General features: G+C 38.6%; 1 protein-coding gene across 1 annotated transcript in view; it reads left to right on the forward strand.

The window, feature by feature from the left end:
- Positions 1-6907: 6907 nt before the first annotated feature.
- The window catches only part of LOC128739322 (polycomb protein Sfmbt), a 29777-nt gene continuing 17965 nt past the window's right edge, over positions 6908-18719 (forward strand). The window contains exon 1 of the mRNA XM_053834800.1: positions 6908-7182. Within this exon, the coding sequence (XP_053690775.1) occupies positions 7176-7182 (7 nt within the window). The 5' untranslated portion in view covers positions 6908-7175. The remainder of the gene's footprint in view (positions 7183-18719) is intronic.

Genomic DNA, 18719 nt, shown 5'->3' on the forward strand with positions numbered 1-18719 from the left:
CGCACCCAGGTTCGAGTCTCATGAAAGGTAACACCCAGTAAACCATTTGGTTTGTATATCTTGATTGCAACTGAGATATACGCAATCATATCTGAACAAAAAAGTTATATTTCACGCCATATAATAACATATATGTACCAAGTGGAGGCGATATACGTGCGAAAATTTTGAAAATTATTTGTAATTCTATTTTGCGTAGTTTTTATAACACGCAACTAAATACTCCTGAATATATGATTAAGATATAATCAAATATTGCAATTATCTATCCTGCTCTAGATCCTGCTTTATAATTCACAGTCATGAATTGTATATGAAGACACGCACGACTGCAAAACAACTTATTATTCACTTCGATTTGACATATTGTCAATTGCAAGAAAAATTGTACAATCCAAAGTGCGATATCGCTCATAAAAGTGCTATTTTGCATTAAATCGTTTCGGTCTCTTCGGTGCACTTATTGCTTGGAATATAACGAAAAAGTGCGCCGAAGACACCGAAACGATTTACTGCAAAATAGCACTTTTATGAGCGATATCGCACTTTGGATGGTACAATTTTCCTTGCAATCAGCAATACTCTAATCATTATACAATCCCATGTGAAATTGACATGACAACGATTTAATGTGAACTTTCTATTACGATTTTGTGTTATCTGGGCATTTGAAATGTAAAACAATTCATTCATCGTAAATAATCGAGTAAAGCATAGCCTGAGAAGCAGCTAGAATCTGCGGATTTGAAGTATAAATTTGAAAATATATTTGTTTTTGTCTTTTGACGCGCCGGCCGAATTGATGTTTTTATATTTTTTTCGCAAACAAGCTGTATGTCGATAATGCAAATAACTATAACTATATGTCGCAAACAAGCTGTATGTCGATAATGCAAATAACTATATGTCGATAATGCAGGCGAAGCGATGTTTAATATATGCCTTAATGGTGCTTTAGCAATTGCTATCCAGCTTTTTACGAGCCATAATGGCGGACGTGTTCGTAATATTTGAACAGCAGTTTTGACATTTCCCTAATACATCGCACGTTTCCTTTCCGTACATTCCTTTGGTTTTACCGTGAATGCGCGGAAAGAAAATGTGCGATGTATTGGAGAAATGTCAAAAATACAGTTCAAATATTACGAACACGTCCGCCATTATTGCTCGTAAAAAGCTGGATTATAATGCAGCTTTAATTTGACAATAGTGGGGCCCTTTTCCATTTTATTACTGCATTTATTGTACATGTAAGAAAATAATACATTATATGATATTGCCTCTTTTATGACTGTTTAGACTACTGTGATAATCATTTAATGCAACGTACCGCATCTTGTACTGTTAATCTGACACTAGAGTGGCTTTTAGTTTGATCTACTAATGAGTTTGACTTCTTTTTCCTTCTTCCCCTTCTTTCTCACTTCATTTTCTTTGAGCGAAATCGTGTGCGAGATTCGACTGTGATAATCGTGTAAATCGGGGTAGTCTAAATAGGGGCAAATGTCGCAATATGTTTTGTAGCGCACTATAAAACATTACAATTGAATTGATATAAAGCTTCGTGGTTACTTGGGTAGTATCCCCAAGTAACCATTAAGCACTTAACACTAGTCCTTGGACAACATTATATAAGCATACAGAACTATGATTAAAAGCATATTTTTCTTTATATACTTCTGTAGAACTCACATAATGCTAAAAAGGCGAAATAGCGGGTTATTAAAATGCTACACCGCAAGCATCAAATAAACATTATCAGTGTTTGTTTGAGGCTTAATCGAAATGTCATTTTGTCTACATTATCGACGTATCGAAAAAGTATCGACGGCATATCGTTTGCTTGATATGGAAAATAAAAATAGATTCGGTCGGGATTTAAAAAACTAAAAAAGCAAGCGATTTTTTTTTGCTGCATCTCAAGGGGAGCAGGATGAACAGAACCATTTTTTGAAATGCTGGATAATGTTACCACCTAGACAGGGCTCGAACCGGGAGTTAGTCATGCAACCTCATTCGTTTCCTTGCACCTTTGCTATCTGAACCATAGCGGATGTGATTGAGTGAGTTGAAATTAGTCGTATTTAAATCTTGGTGATATTCCCTCTCATATCATAGTTACTTGTCCTGCATTACCAATAGGGTAGAAAAAGACGGTATTCGTTAGGTGGAAGAGGACACGAATAGTGGCCGTAGAATAGCAAAATAAGAAGTCAAGTACAAGCCGTTTATCAACACTTACGGCTCATTTTAATGCAATTGACTAAATGCATTATATTGTTACGTTATATGCGCATATATTGCTTTCTTTAATGCTGATTTATGTTAATGCTTCTATGCATCAACAATGTTATTATACGTTTTATAAGCATTAAGATTGCTAATATACAAAAGTTTGGCACTAGGGATGCGGAATTATTTTCAATATACGGTTTTAGATTAATGCTTGTGGTTACTTGGGTCCAGCTGAAAAGAAAACAGCTCAAGAAAAAATCCTGGTATTTACCGAAGAAATTTTGACAACTGCAAGGCAAGCAATTATCTGTCATTTTTTCTTGTGGTAATAATTGCGCCGAATATTATTCCGTACGGAAAAGTGACGTTTCAATTCACTATCATGTAAAACTGCGCCAGTAAAACAACATTTCTTGTGAGGTGCATACTGGTAAAGAAATCGCAAATGGAAAATCTTTTCTTTAGCATTTATTGGCCTATCTTTTTGCACAGAGAACAGAATAACGAACGGGGGTCCACTGTACTTGACCGCCATTAAGCGCGTGAAAAGGTGGATAGATTACAGAGGCGCCGAGACACTCAAAATCCGCTAAATTTTGAAACAAAACGAAGAGTACCGTCAAACGGGGTAACTTGCAACAGCGGGGTAACATGCAACAACGCTATATCGATCCAATTTACTGTACTTTTTAATCTGTTACTTCAATTTTTATTCTATATCAGTTACTGAATCTTGTTGTTAACATTTCAAAGAAGCCTTAAATACTGTTATGTTGATTTTCTGCTGTTTTGGTGATTTTAAAAAAAAACCCCCAAAATGGTGTCAAATTCATCGTCAATTTTTCGTCAGTAAAACGTTTGTGTTGCCCACAGGCACTTCAAATAAAAGAAGCCTAACATACATTTTTTATAGCAAAATAAACAATAAGGAAACAAAATAATTGATTTATGATGACTAGTTTTGTTTATCTTACTTGTTACCACGTTATTAGTAAAACAAATACTTAAACGGGGTAACTTGCAACAGCTGGTAGATATAAAAAGTTGTGTTCCGTTACCTTCAAGAGGCACTTTATCATTTAATTTTGCATCAAACGATACTAAAGTACACCTGAAAGAGTGTAAGATACTTTCGGTAAGTCGGAAATATGCCAGTTTTTCTCTGGATATACTGAAAATGGCCAAAACGAAAATAACCTTACTGAGAGAATCGACCAGCAATATGACAGTGTCTAATTACGATCACTCGTAACGTAATGAACATTAATATATTACGTAACCGAGTTATCGATGATTTTTAACTCTCCCGCTTCACTCTAGCTAAACAACCATGCTTTTTCAACAAACCTTCAATCAACATGGTAGTCCCCGCTTAGGGAAAATTCGGATTTTCGCTCGCTTTTCGCTGTCAAAAATGACATTTTAAAACGGGAGATACGTGCTTCACACGATGCTGCCTAATGTTGCAGTTCTGCATTACAGGTACACGGAGCGAAAAAGCTCCAGTTTGTTTCAAACAAAATGATTGTTGTTTTAAGCCTCAATAAAATATTTTTATAACAACCTGAAAATATTGTTGTTTCTAAACGAGATTCTGTTTGAATCAAGTAAATAACAGTTTTGAATTAAAAGTAAAGTATTTTCAAATTTGAAGTTGACATTGATGTAACAATAAATATTTTCATTTCAATCATACATTTCAGTTTGAAACAAAATGAAATTTTTGTTTGTGCGTAAAACAACCATGAATATGGTTGAAACTACATTTTTATTCTCCGTGTAAGAAAATAATATTCAACCTGTTTCTGCGGGATTTAGTTTCTGTTTTTAAAGCCTCACGAAACATTTTAAATGGTCGATTCCAATAACGTGCGTGCTCCGTGCATTCTTTTTGTTTCCAGACCAAAGGTCCCGCCTAGGGTCCCGCTCATCTGGTTTCAGCTTCTGAAATGCACCGAAAACTAACAAAAATAAGCTGAACGTAAGAATGAGCAATAAAGTAGTGTAAAATGCGCAAATGTATTGTATTTATTTTTGATGACAGCTTTTTTAATCAAAAAGTTACGCAAAAAACACAAACCGGTTGAATCGGTTTCGGTATCGGTTCTGTTCGACATGACTGACAGAAATCGAACAGAAATCTGGCAGACAAAACCGTTAGGCGAAATTTCTGCCAGAATCGCCCGCTTACGAAAAAGTCGGATGCCTGGCAGAAATCGAACAGAAGCAGTATGGCGCCGGCTGAATTTGACATTCAGAACCGGTTCATCTTCTTCGTTTTTCGCTCTACTCTCTTTATGTCAGAACAAGTGACAAGAGATGACACGCGCTGCTCGTTGCAGTTTCCGATTCTAGGTAAGGAAATTACGGGCGGGCTTTTGCATCGCAAATCCACGTGAATTTGACATTCAGAACCGGTTCATCTTCTTCGTTTTTCGCTCTGCTCTCTTTATGTCAGAACAAGTGACAAGAGATGACACGCGCTGCTCGTTGCAGTTTCCGATTCTAGGTAAGGAAATTACGGGCGGGCTTTTGCATCGCAAATCCACGTGTTTTACCCGTTTTACCAGTAGATCATATCCTGTTGCAATCGACATGAAATTAAGGTGTAAGTTTTTAGAAATATTTCACTACACTCAAAATATTCTGCACATAACTAATAGTAAATTTCCATATGAAATCTCATATGATTATCATGAGCTGCATATAAACACAATCCTCCCAGAAATACACATAAAAATTATACGCGTATGAATAGTATGTGCAATTATACACATAAAAATTATACGCATATGAATAGTATGTGCTAATTTTTCGCTTGCACATAAATGATAACTGTTTGGCACATAAAGATCATTTACTGGGCACATTGCACATCAGGTACCTGATAAACTTGTGCTGTCAGCCGAATTGCGAAGTTCTATGATCTGACAGTATGTGTGCTGTGGTGAGCCGAGAGAAAACTTGGTAGAAGTTTGTAAAGCCACTTTAACACCCTTAAGCAGCCGTAAAGTAGTTTGAAAGCTGTGAGCCTAATGAAAGCTTCCACTCTACATTTTAACACCTTTAAGCAGCCGTAAAATGGTTTGATTTTTATGGCTATTTAGAAGCAGATTGTTTAGCAGAAAAATCCGCTATTAAGCTTGTTTATCAGCTTTTGAGAGAACTGGTTTGAAAAACTTAAAGTAGCTTAAACATCGCTTATTTAAACACCATTTAAGTGCTTACTTTATGCAGCTTTGATCGCCTTGAACCAACCCGTAAACAGCCATTGCTCTTGCAATTCAGCTACCGTTGTTACTTGGGTAATCCAGGGAAACGCTGGAAGATTTCTTCGTGTTAGCACAGAGAACAGATTAACAGGCTCGAAGGAAGTAATCGATTTTTTGTGTGTAAAATCTGTCGGTAGCGCCCTCCAGAAATAGTTTGCCAAACGCATAAAAAAATATTCATGTACCTTTATCAATATTTCTTTGTGCTGGAGTTACATAGCAGCGATTGCAACGACATCAAGTTTTAGTTTGCCACTTACTACTCGAGGGGGGCTCCATCGAAGGATTACTCGGTGATTACATAAAAATCTTTTACACACTTTTCGTTAATTACCTGTTAATCTGTTCTCTGTGGTGTTAGTAAAAAATGCCAGTGTCTAAGCGGACGCTGCAAAAAGTTCACAATTTGGATAAAAACCGTTAAAATGAAAACGATGATCCTTACTTCTATACTCGCCTCCATGTCCACTCGAAACGCTAAGTAGCTTTGAGTTACATGTAATCAAAAATAGTTTTAAAATAATACGAAAAATGGCAATGTCCTCTAGGGAACGAAAAAAATAATAATCCAAGCTTACATCTTAAGCACTTTGTTACATAACGAGACGATGATGCACATTAAAGCGCGCTTGTGAGAAAGAGAGCGAAATAATTGAGATTATCCTCCGTGTATTCAAAAACAAAAACTTTGGGATTATTGTTTGCGAATCCGCTGACTTGGCACCCCTGCAAACGACTCTGCCGAATAGTTTTGTGCTTGGTTTTGTGTGAATAAGGTGTTTATTTTATTGTGTAAATAGAATTTTTTTAATCTGTGTGATATTTTAAGTCGTCTGTATTTTAAATTAATTACATATCCAGCTTATATCTGCTACAAAGAGTACGAACTATAAAATGAGTTATTTATTCAAAGATCTAAATAACGGTAACAGTAGATAATTGAAATTTTATAGGAATGGAAGAGAACTTGGATCTGAATATGTCCGACGATACGGGGATTGGCTTAATTGACTATGAATGGAATGAATATATGGATGAAGGTGATTGTTCAGATGTAATTTGCCTCGATGAAAACAAATCCACTGTAACTTTGTTCAGCAAAAGTATTCTACTGCTGTAAGTTTTTTTCATGAGAAAGAGCTGGCAGTGTAAAAATAAGAAACTGACATTTCGTATCATCAACAATGAAAAACGCGAAAAACAACAAAAATAGCATCTTCATTTATTCGCAGTTCGAATTCGAACATTGCGTTTCGAAAACACCGCTACATCGGGTACCACTGGCGCGTTTCGCCACAGCAACAATACACGCACACTAGCGCAGTTGTGTCTCACTTTTCGAACTTTCAAACAATTTGCTCGCGTTCTGCGTTCTGTCTGGCCGTCAGTCAGTGTATTATTTCGGCCTCGCGCTTTTCACGTATCGTTCAGCGAAGGAAAAAAACCTATCCTCGTCTGTTGGTGGTGAGAAAGCAAAGCCCAACAGCAGCAGCTAGGAAAAGAAGAAGAACAGTCAAGGAAAAATTTACAAAATTGCTAATTTTCTACAATTAGTGCGTGTGTTGTGCGATTATTCACACAAAATTCGTGTACAAATTGTGCAGGAAATTGGCGAAAAACCATCCGAAGGAGTTTGTCCATCGCTAGATATGTGCAGCTAGTTGAAATATGAACGGTGAGTTAGTGCGTGCGTGCGTTTCCAATTATCTTCCGTGCGGAATTTGTTTTACTCGATGCTTCGACAATTACGGCTTTGTAGTGAATTTATAAAATAAGCATCGTCCGGAATTGCAACCTAAATTACTGAAACATAGGCTTTTGGTGCCGTTTTACTTGGCGGAAGGGTGCTACACCGTTTCCGGCTGCGACGGCTGGAATGGTTTTTCGCTTTGTAATCGATGGCATTACATTTCTCAGTTTGTGGCATCATCCAAAGCTTGTATCGCATATTTTGTGTGACGATGCCTTGCGCTTTGCCTGCACCACAGAACGATCCTGTCGTCAAGTGCGGCGCGGTGTGGCTTCGACGGCTGCTCCTGCGACAGGTTTTTCTCAAACTGGGACGGGAGAGATTCGACTTTCAGGTTTGGATGGTATCAGAATGACGCAAATATCAACGCCAAATTACGGTTGTTGTATAGCAAATGTTCCGTCGGATAATTTTTTGGCCCGAAACATATTAGTGCTTAAAATATACCTGCATTTCTTTTTACCTATTACTCTGCTCTTTAGAACGTACAGAAAGCCGAAACAAGCACGTATTTTGACAGGTTATAAAAATGCTATCTAATTGCAACAATTTGTGATTGTCACCGATTGATTTCTTTTCTCAAAGACAATATTTACTTATATCTTTTCCAAAATATTCGTACTTTAACCACCACCTCGATTTTGACAACAAACTAATTTAAATTTGTTTCGATCAATAATAAAATTTTTCAGATCATAATGTATTTACATCGTAACATTTAAAAAAATAAAAGTTTTACAATTTTATGACGCTTCCTAGAAAAAATCGTTGAATCCTGTTGCATTTTTCTAGTGTGTTTTTATTTGTTGTATTTCATTCCTATTTTATTCGAGTTAAATAAAATCATAAGGAGCAGATTTGAACTCACGAAATTTGGGTGAAAGTCTGAGTGCCGCTGAGTCCGTAAACAGCAAATCATGCTAGTCCTCACGATTTTCTTTAGAATTTATTGTGAAATTCGTTCATTCTTTTAATATAAATCGATTTAGAGTACTACAAATTCGCTTGTAAAAGTAAGACCAATAGAATTTATATCACCCTTTTCTATACCTATCTATATATTGTTATTTTATTCAATGTCTGTGATTGAGGAGAATCTCACTTGTAAGTAAATTAGTTCCAATTTTTAAGGTCCAAACACGCATTATCGATTTCTGGGATTTCAAAAGCAGTAATATAATAAGTATGTTCGTGAAACTGTTTTCACTTCTATGCGTCAGTCAAAACACGATAATAAATTTTCGTGAGCAAATTTTTTGTTTTGACCATAAAAACGGTTTTTGAAATCCCAGAAATCAATGACGCGTTTTTAAACTTCAAACCTTACCACAAAACAACATAACATAACAAAACAAACATGCATAGATGCACCACACAGGCACACCATACACACACATACCCCACAGACCCAACTTCGTGCTCAGGATATTTGATAGGCTTCAAAAAATTTAAATTCCTCAAAAAATCCTGGACCTGACTGAATCCCTCCAGTATTCATAGACCAATTTGCAGTGCAGTTAACACCTGCTTTGTTATGTAGGTGAAATCATAAAGGACATCGCACCAGGATAAGTAAGTATGTAAGGCTAAGGAATAGAACCCAAACTCCTGAAATTGCTTCAGTGTTATTTAATGCACCGCAAACAAGTCATTCTCTTCAACTTCCAAAATACCCTCTGACTCTATTCAAGTCACCTCTGGGGTTGTCCAGGGTTCCCACTAAGAGCCACTTTTTGTTTCACACGTAAATGACATTTTCTTCATACTTAAGCATTCAAAAGTACTTGTATATATGCAAACGACATGAAACATGACGTTTTTAAACTCCCTGTATTGGCCAGGACAGGCTCCCGTCAACGTTTGCTAAGCTGCATCGCTTCTTCTTCATTGTCCTTGCGTATTTCAATCGAATGCTTCTCTGCAGATCGGTGAGAAAAAAAGTATAACATTTTGTAAACATACATTTTTGCAGGTTTTTATGAAACCTTAAAAAAATAAAAGAAAAATTATTGTTCTTTTCTAATAAACCTTCGAACTTTTCGCTCATCATTTTCTACACAGTGCCGTCCATCGTATCAACTATCTTTTCCACCACTCTGCTTATACCATTCTACGACACCCCGACTATAATGGAAGCTGGATAAATCTGGTGCGAATTTGCTAGCGAATTTATCTGTGAAAACGAATTTGAACTCACCTAGAGAAGACGAATTTGAACTTGATATGGTTCACCGTCCATCAAAATACAACGTTTGTACTTAGTCAAAACTTGGATGTACAGTTTCCGTGCATGGTTTTTGACAAGCAGTTTCTATTTTAGCGTCCTGTTGGGATGTTTGCTGGTGTGATGCGACTGAAAACCTTCACGTGCAGATTCGCGAGATTCACCGAACTATACCGTGCGCTGCAGTGACCCTGATCGCCAAAACGTGTCTGCAATTCCCGGAATTATTTCGGATTGCCCTGATGATCTTCATTCGTAGTTTCCACTCCTACGTTTGGTTTGTGTTACGCGACCGATAATGTTTTATCACGGTATTTGCAGTTTACAGATTTTGAAAATTTAAGAGCTTTGACGATCAATAATTTTATGTATTCTACAAATACTTGACGAATAAATAAATTTTGCACAATATTAAATTTAAAACGATCGGTTGTCCCGCTGCTGTAAATTTGTTCAGCATTCGATTAGGCTTTTTGTGAGCAAGACAATGTCGTTAGCTACATCGAGGTCATTCAGCTGCTTCATCGTTAGATGATTCCAAGGTGATATTCGATTTGGTCTACTGTCAATCGCTCCAACTAATATCTCATCCAACTCCTCCATCAACCTTTGCTGATAAACTAATGCGTGTGGCTCCATAAAAAGAGTGAACAAGTGACGGGTAAATTGGTTCGGGACCCGAGCTGTCTGACACAAGCCAGGTTGAAGGAGGAGTTACGAAGTTTGCTTCTCGGCGTGCTGCCCTGGTTTGCTCCATAACAAACTTGTGATGGATCAAATTGGATCTGCACGCCAGATCTCTTCCGCGGCAAATCTTATAAAATTTTTACTCTCAATCTAGCAAGCAATATTAGTGCATGATACACTTTGAGCAAATTGCGAAGGAGGACCCTAATCCTCTGTGTAACGCGACCCGTGCCTAAAGATTAATGCTTAGGCGGTCTAATTAAGTTTCCCAAGATCGAACGGAGCCTGCATGGTACCAGCGCACTCAGTAAATTGCAGTAAATTGCTTCCTCTATTCCAAGCTGGTAAAGCACAAACCAAGGTTAGGATCAGCGCTCAGGAGTGACCCTATCAGTCAAATCACGATCACGATGTCACGATTTCGGTGATCAAAGGATGTCCACAGGGAGGAGTTCTCTCCTCCCTGCTCTGGTCACTGGTGGTCGACGCACTCCTTCACAAGCTATCACAGCTTGGTTATGAGACCATTGCTTACGCCGACGACGTTGTACTTATCGTCAGAGGAAAGTTTGACGCAGTATTGTCAAGTCGCTTGCAAGGAGCTCTAAACACCACCATGTTATGGTGCTCACAAGAGGGACTTAATGTTAACCCCACCAAAACAGTCGTTATACCATTCACCAAGCAAAGGAAACATACCATTACTCCCCCTATACTGAATGGTGTCAGACTGGGCTTCAGTAATCAAGTCAAATACCTCGGAATAATTCTCGATAAAAAACTGAACTGGGCTGCCCACCTAGATTATGCTGTTAAGAAAGCAACTTCGGTCATCTGGGCATGAGCACACTGGCAAAACCTGGGAATTGAAACCTCAACTAGCCTTTTGGTCATATACTACTATTGCACGGCCTGCACTTCCACGCTGCAGTCGTATGGTGGACAAAGGTGAATGAGGTGACAGCCCAAGCCAAACTAAACAAAGTTCAGCGCGGGGCCTATTTTACAGGTACCAGTGCCATGCGTACAACATCTACTGCAGCCATGGAGGCAATGCTATGCTTACTGCATTTGCATCCTTATGTGAAGCAGGAAGCAGAGCACGGCGGCAACTACGGTTGCAAAGACGTAAAACTATACTCGAAGGTGACCAAATCGGTCATCTTCGCATACTTCGGGAATTCAATCGGACACCCTTAGTAACTTCAGTCTCTGACTGCATGGAAACCAGGCCCAATATGGACGTTCCATATGAGGTGATTGAAACAGATCGCTCAATGTGGAATAATGGAGGGCCAGATCTTCCATCTGGAACTATCTGTTTTTTTACAGATGGTTCAAAAATGGGGGCCTGCACAGGCTCCGGAGTCTACGGACCCGGCATCAGGGAAACTATCTCATTAGGAAAGTGGCCCACCGTTTTTCAAGCACAAGTATATACACAAGTATGTATATATATATAGTATATACATCTGTGCAACAATATGCTTGAAACGAAAGTACAGGCATGCGAAAATCGGTACCTTCACGGACAGCCAAGCAGCATTACTGGCACTCAAGTCCGCCAAATGCGTGTCCAAATTAGTTTGGGAGTGCAGCACAGCATTGAGGGAGCTCTCCCGACAAAACTAAGTTTTATTACTTTGGGTGCCCGGTCACTGCGGAATCGAGGGCAATGAATTTGCTGACAACCTAGCAAGACAAGGAGCAGTTCAGTAATTTATTGGTCTTGAACCGTTTCTGGGCGGTCCGTAAACTGTGTACAGCCATCGGGGTCTGCGACAAAAGACGATCATTAAGACTGTCGCAGTGGCCTTTTAACCCAATGCCCTTACTTGCTTGCTTAATCAGCTCCAGGCCGTGGTTTCCTCTGCTGTACGAAGAAGTCGTCTCCATTCCACTCTGTCCATGGCCGCAATTCGCCAGCCACGTAGTCTACGTAGTAGGGTCCGCAGGTCGCCTTCCACTTGATCGATCCATTTTGCTCGATCGATCTGGGAGCCCAATGCCCTTCTGACATACAAAAAAAATCAGTCAAATCCCAGGACCTAGTGGTCAACGGTGCAGGAACCTAAACCCAAAACAGATTGAGGTTGCACACAGCGTAGATGGCTATATAATCGCATTATATACCTGGCTACGCCCGAACAACCGCAGGGTCAAGGGCTTAAAAGGTTGCTCAAGAATATATAAAGCATTTGTGGATAACTCAAAATAGCCTTCAAACCTTATCCAACAAGCTTATCATGAAAACTGTCCTGCAAAGGAACGCTCTACAAATAGAGATGTGCCTTGATGGAACAAAACCTTAGAGAAATCTGTGAAGAAAACCCGGAGGTCATTTAACCGGGTTAAACGAACTTAACAGTGGTACTGCCTATAATAGGGAAATTGGCAGATCAAAAAGGATTCATGTTTCCAACACATGTGAAAACATTGAAAATACATCAGCAACTGGGATTCAGAAGAGATTTGTAAGATTCGCTCTCAGAAATCTCGGATGGAACGGAGAACAACTACCGCCTTACCACGATCTCTGTTCTTTGGTGGATCAGTTTATACTTTAGAGGACAATTACGATAAATCGAATACTTTTAATTTTAAGATAATTGTAATTTTTTGCGTGTTGAAATTTATTTATTTGTAATCCTATGTATAGATTTAAGAATGGGTAAATGGCTTAAAGCCTATATTCGAAATACAAATCAAATCAAATCGAACTGATGGATTGCAGAAATCAGATCATTCTAATGGGTTAGGTACTTTGAAAAAAGAGAACGGCTCTTTTACTAACTCAACAAAAACATTAGAGTAAATGATGAGAACACATTTTCACTGTTCGATCATCAATCCACGCAGAGACGCAGACGCAGTGTGCCGGCATTGAGAATTAAAAATCTTGAAACCAGTAGTAGTAGGGGAAACCCACCATCACTTCAAGGACTTGCCAATGTATGTAGGTAGAATTACAGTAGATCCAAATTTGATTATTAAATGAATTTCACACTAATGCTGTTACAGAAGGGCCAAAAGGGATTGGGCGAACCCACAAGCAGAGGCACTTGTGCGCATTCCGGGGTTATAAGAGTCGCCTTTCAGCATTAGGATCCTTCCATGTAATAATCAATTTCGCTGTACCAACTTTAACCCACGTGATGATTTGTTTGTTTTGAATTGAGAAGTGCCATATTTGCTTCAGACCTTAAGGATTAAGATTGGCAATCCACTCCATCATCCAGCCTTTCACATTTATGATATCAATAATAATACTATTAATAATATGATATTAAGATGAAATGTGGTATATATGGGCAAAAATAGAACAATCTCACCAGCCCACAGTGGAAAATATTGGGACAAAACACCCAAAATGGAGTTGAAGTTTTTCATGAAGTATTATTTTTCTATGAAAGTAGACAGACTAAATAACTTAATTCCAAAATATCAAAGTGCTGGGAAAGATACAGCTTTTTGGAGAAATTTTTGAATCTGAGGTTTGTGGGACAACTTCTCATATTTTTCATTCAACGCAAGTTTCGAAAAATTGTTTTTAATCGTATCCTGTTAGGTATTTGCATACAAAAAAAACGTGATTTGGTATTGAAATGGTTATAGATTAGCACCTTATTTTGCAGATTGACGAAAATCAAGTACACTCTAAAATATATTTGCTTCAAATCTCCAAATAGTAACACACATGTGACTTCGCATTTTCAAAGTTTAGCATCTTTTTTTGGGAACGGAAGGTAACCGTCATTTTTTCATATTTTATGTAGAATTTAGTCTACTTTTCAAAAATCATATCCGCATTTTGCGCAGATTTGCGCAAAGACTAAAAATATTGAATTTTATAGAACCATGTGCTTTTAGGCAATTCTACTTTGTAATTACTTCAAGCAATACTGTTACAGATATTTTTAAAGTAAATCTTTGAGCATATAGCAGGTATAGGTTAGTACCAGGTCGGCAGAGCAGAAGTGACACTTTGATATTTAAATTCTAGTGAATAAACATGGTTATTGGCTGGAGAAAGCGCTATTTTTAAAATTCAAAATTTATTTTTAAATGTGGCACAACCTTATGATTTGCTGAGTGGTACAAGGTCATTACTACTTCTCCTAATTATCCCAATGCAAAAAAACACAAAATAAAAATAATAGTTCAAGTAGTTATGAAACCTTTCTTAGAGAATTATTTTAGAGACACCCTAATTATTGATTTTTTTAATATTTGAAAACTTTAAGTTTTAGTGGTCAATTTGGTTCACAGTTATATACAAAATATGTAAGTTCCATGCTACTTTGCCAATTTTATTAGTTTTGTCTCAGTTTTGTTCTGACTGGCGCCACTGTGCAGCCGTCCTTCGTATGGAATAGAATTGTGTCCTTTGAGGTTCCATAAGTGCTTCTAATAATTAATTTATTTTTTTCATTCTGGTATCCATGTGCAGTATTAAAACTCGTTTTGGCCAAGTTTTTACTATATAGCAGGAGTAGATCAAATAAATGGTCACAGTGATAAAAATACTCCATATTGGGTGAAAGTGTCATCCATAACGATGAGAAACAGCAGCGGTGTCAAGATGCAACCCTATCTCACACCAGCAGTTCGAACCAGCAGGATCGAACAAGACGCCATTGTGCAACACCTGCCGCTTTTGTAACTCTGAACCTAAAAGTTCAGCGCATCTGCTCTGCAATCGCGAGGCTCTTGCATTATCAAGGCACAACTTCTTCGGAAGTTTCCTTCTTTCTCCATATCAAGTATGGAGCCTAAGGACCCTATTCTCACAGTCACCTCACCTCACCTCACTTCTTTCACTTTCCTGTCACCTCAGCTTACAGGCCCCCTTTGATTTGTACAGTCACCCAGGTGACTGATGACTGATGACTGATCGCCTGAAAGTTGGGTCCCAAATCCCAAGACGTTCATTGATTTTATTAACCATGCAATACCGAATTGGGGCACAGGATTACAATTATTGAGCTCAACTCCATCAATATGAGGGTATGAGCAGTCCGTAAGTCATAACTGTGCACATAGGAGTATTTGAGCCGAAAAGTTGGCCAAAAGTATTGTTAAGCATTTTTATTAGAGTAAACAAGCGGTAATGAGTGAAAAATAGTATCATTAGATCAAGTATTTTTTTATGGAATTAAGTTTATATCTACCAAGTAGTGTAGCACAACTTTTCTGCTATTGATTTTACTGATAGTTGAAAAATGGAAACTTTCATAAAAATTGCGTGAATAAAGGGAGAGAGATATGAGAGAGGTAAGATAGAGAGGTGAGAGAGAGAGGTCTTAAACACTTTCCTTCGTTTTCCTACGCATGCTTCTCTCGGTCCATTATGGAACCCCTTTGATGGGCTTCGATCACAGGAAAACCTAATCCAGATCTAGCATGTACAATCAGTCCACAATCATGGGTCACACACAATTATGGGTCATTTTAACTTTAACTGCCGATTAATTCATGATTGTTTTACTAATTGATTGACTAATTTGTTACTCACAAATAGCACTAATAATTTCATCAACTAATTAGCAGCTAGACCTAAAATGACCCGCAATTGTGTGTGACCCATGATTATGGACTGACTGTATTTATTTTTCTTACAAAACTGGACTTTTAACTGATAGCACGCTTATCGAATGAATTGCGTAATGAAGAGACTCAACGCATGCGCAAATTTGATAAAAATCAAGAAATTTCTCGAATTCTTCTAATAATACCTGAAATTTCTTGTTCAATTAGTTTATAGAGCATTCCTCTGGTGTCTCACAATCACAATGGCATAAAATTTATCTTTCAAATGCTTGAAATTTCATGATAGTATAATTTATCCCAAGAAAAATGCTGCGAACTTGAATATTTCATCATTTAGTAAAAAGTTTTTATTTCATAAAATTGCAAAAAGTTGCAAAAAATTCACTCACAACCTTCTTCCTGGGACCCTAAGTTATGAAATGGCATCAAAGATTGTGATCAGAAAAGGTGAGAACATAAACAAATATTAGTTTAAAGTTGCATCAGCAAAGTATTTGCGCTATTTTGCTATAATAAATAGTGCTCGCGTGTCATCATTATATTCGTTGAAGTCTAATATCTATATCAACAAATAATTGTAAAATCTTTGAGTTTAAAAAGCCTTTTTACAGCTGGTCGATAAGATATGTATAGCCTTAGAAATATGAAAGGCAACATCCTTACCTATATGAGCGATTTTTACTCGAAGTTTGACAGCTCTATGGAAGATGTAAACCAAACAAATGGATTCAAAATTAACGTTACATTGTGTGATAGGTATCTGGGAAGACAGCGAGGTTTAATTGGAGGGGATTGAACGAGTTTTAATTTTCCTCATTTTGGCCAGCTTTTTGGTCCAAATACTCCTCTGTGCTGTGTACAGCAATCGTGGCCTGCAACAAAAGACGATCATTAAGACTGTCGCAGTGGCCTTTTAACTCAATGCCCTTCTGGCATACAAAAAATAACACCTTGCCCGAGAACCCCTCGAAAAGAAGGACTAGCTTATCTGAAACTGCCCTACGCCTAAGAAACTCGGAAGAGTTGTTCAAAATGTTCAGTCCATCGCTAAAGCTGTTCTGTACGGTCAGTCAGTAGCTGTCCTTTAGCGGTATCTTTGTATTCATCTTGGCACCACAAGCTCGTTTAACAGCCCTCTCCAGTTCGACGCATCGTTGACGGGCAGTTGTCTTAGCCGATCTTTTTCGCGCTCGCTCAATGCCGGCTAGCGTCTCTCTCCGCTCGTTGATCTTCCTCCAAGTTTCATCCGAGATCCACTTCCTCCGCCCGCTGCGCGCTTTGCCAAGGGTTTCGTCACTGGTCGTGATGATGGCGTTCTTGATGCCGCTCCATTGCTCTTCGACGGTTCCACTATGTGCCAACTCCGAGGATTGGAATTCAAGTTGTTTGACAAAAGCCCTTTTCGTCTCAGGATTCTCCAATCGGCGGACATCGTAACGACACGCTACTTTCTCCTCCCGTCGTTCAACGCATGTGACGCGCAAACGTATCTCAGCGATAGCAAAGTGATGGTCCAGGGTGGCAACTACCTGGAAAAACCTGGAAAACCTGGAATTGTCAGGGAATTTGAAATCACCTGGAAAACCTGGAATAATCAGGGAATTTTTAACATAATCAGGGAAATTGTCAAACAACCCCAATGATCGATTCGTTGAGTAGTCAAGAACACTTAGAAATATAGATAAAGAAGTACGGCACACAAGCGATAGATTGGGTTATCGATACTTGGCTCAGTGTTTTGCAAAGGGCCTTATTCTGCGAGGCAAGTGAAGTGATATAACAAATTTAGTTTGCCCTCACTTTGCGTGTTTCGTTTGGCGTTAGTCTAGTCGAATCGAATGACATTGAAGTTTCAGGACGGACATTTTGCCGCATGTGACACAATTCGCAGAACATCGAAGTAAATGCCAGTGGCACCGCAGCGAAATTCGGTTTTCGAGAAAAGTGTTGGAGAAATTCCACTGACTCACGGCAGTACATAAACTTGCCATACTGTTGTAACAAATTGTAACCGAAATGCGGGTGTAGTGACCCTACCTTCCACGTTACGAATTTTTTGCTCTATCTTGGACCCGGAAGAGTAAATCCCGATCAATCCTTGCAAAGTGAAATAAGCCGCGTTGGTCAGAAAGTAGAACAGCCACCAGTGGTAAAGTGAATTTAAAAATTAGCTTAATTAAACTGCTTTTTTGCATGGCTTATGGCTCGAAGAACGAAAGTTAAACATACGAACATTTCCGTGTGGCTGGCAGGAAAAGCACCACGTTCGAGAATTAGCCGCAATGGGCACTGAAACTCCGCTTGCGCCTGAATTTGCGAATAAACTTGCGCGGGAAAAAGAACAGATGAGGAACCCACGGGAGGACTGTAATTTGCTGGTCGGCAGAATAGGAGAAAGTGATTGAAGAATTCGCCTAGAGAAATAGAGTAGGTGGGGAAATTTTTCTCAATACCTCGTAGATTGATAAACAATTCAAATATCAATGATCGAAACACATTTTCAGTTAAAATTATATCGCAATATGAAACCTAGAATTTTATTCTTTATTCTTATTCTTTATCTTTATTCTGATTTTATTTTATCAACACCGGGAAAAACCTGGAAAAATCAGGGAATTTGCTTTTCGTATCCAGTTGCCACCCTGTGGTCGGATACAATATCAGCGCTGTATTAGTTGCGTAGGTACATCAAGAAGGCTCCATTTTCGGCTGATGCAGATGTGGACGATCTGGTTTTACATTTGACCGTCGCGGGTGCCCGTGTTCGCCCATCTCTGCTAGTCCATTTTATCCCATGACGCGTTCAAGGTCCGTGTTGTTGGAGCCAAACTGCGCGTTGAAGTCGCCCAAGTGGATTTGGATGTCCCCCTTCGGGATTTTCTCAACCACGTTGTTCAGTTCTCTTTCTCCTGCAGGTCGGCAGCATCTGTTGGCGCATACCAGTGGATTGCTCTAACTTAAGGTTTCTAACGATTCTTCCGTGTTTTGTATCTGGCAATGA

This window comes from Sabethes cyaneus, chromosome 3 (genome assembly GCF_943734655.1).
Source record: "Sabethes cyaneus chromosome 3, idSabCyanKW18_F2, whole genome shotgun sequence".
NCBI classification, from domain to species: domain Eukaryota; kingdom Metazoa; phylum Arthropoda; class Insecta; order Diptera; family Culicidae; genus Sabethes; species Sabethes cyaneus.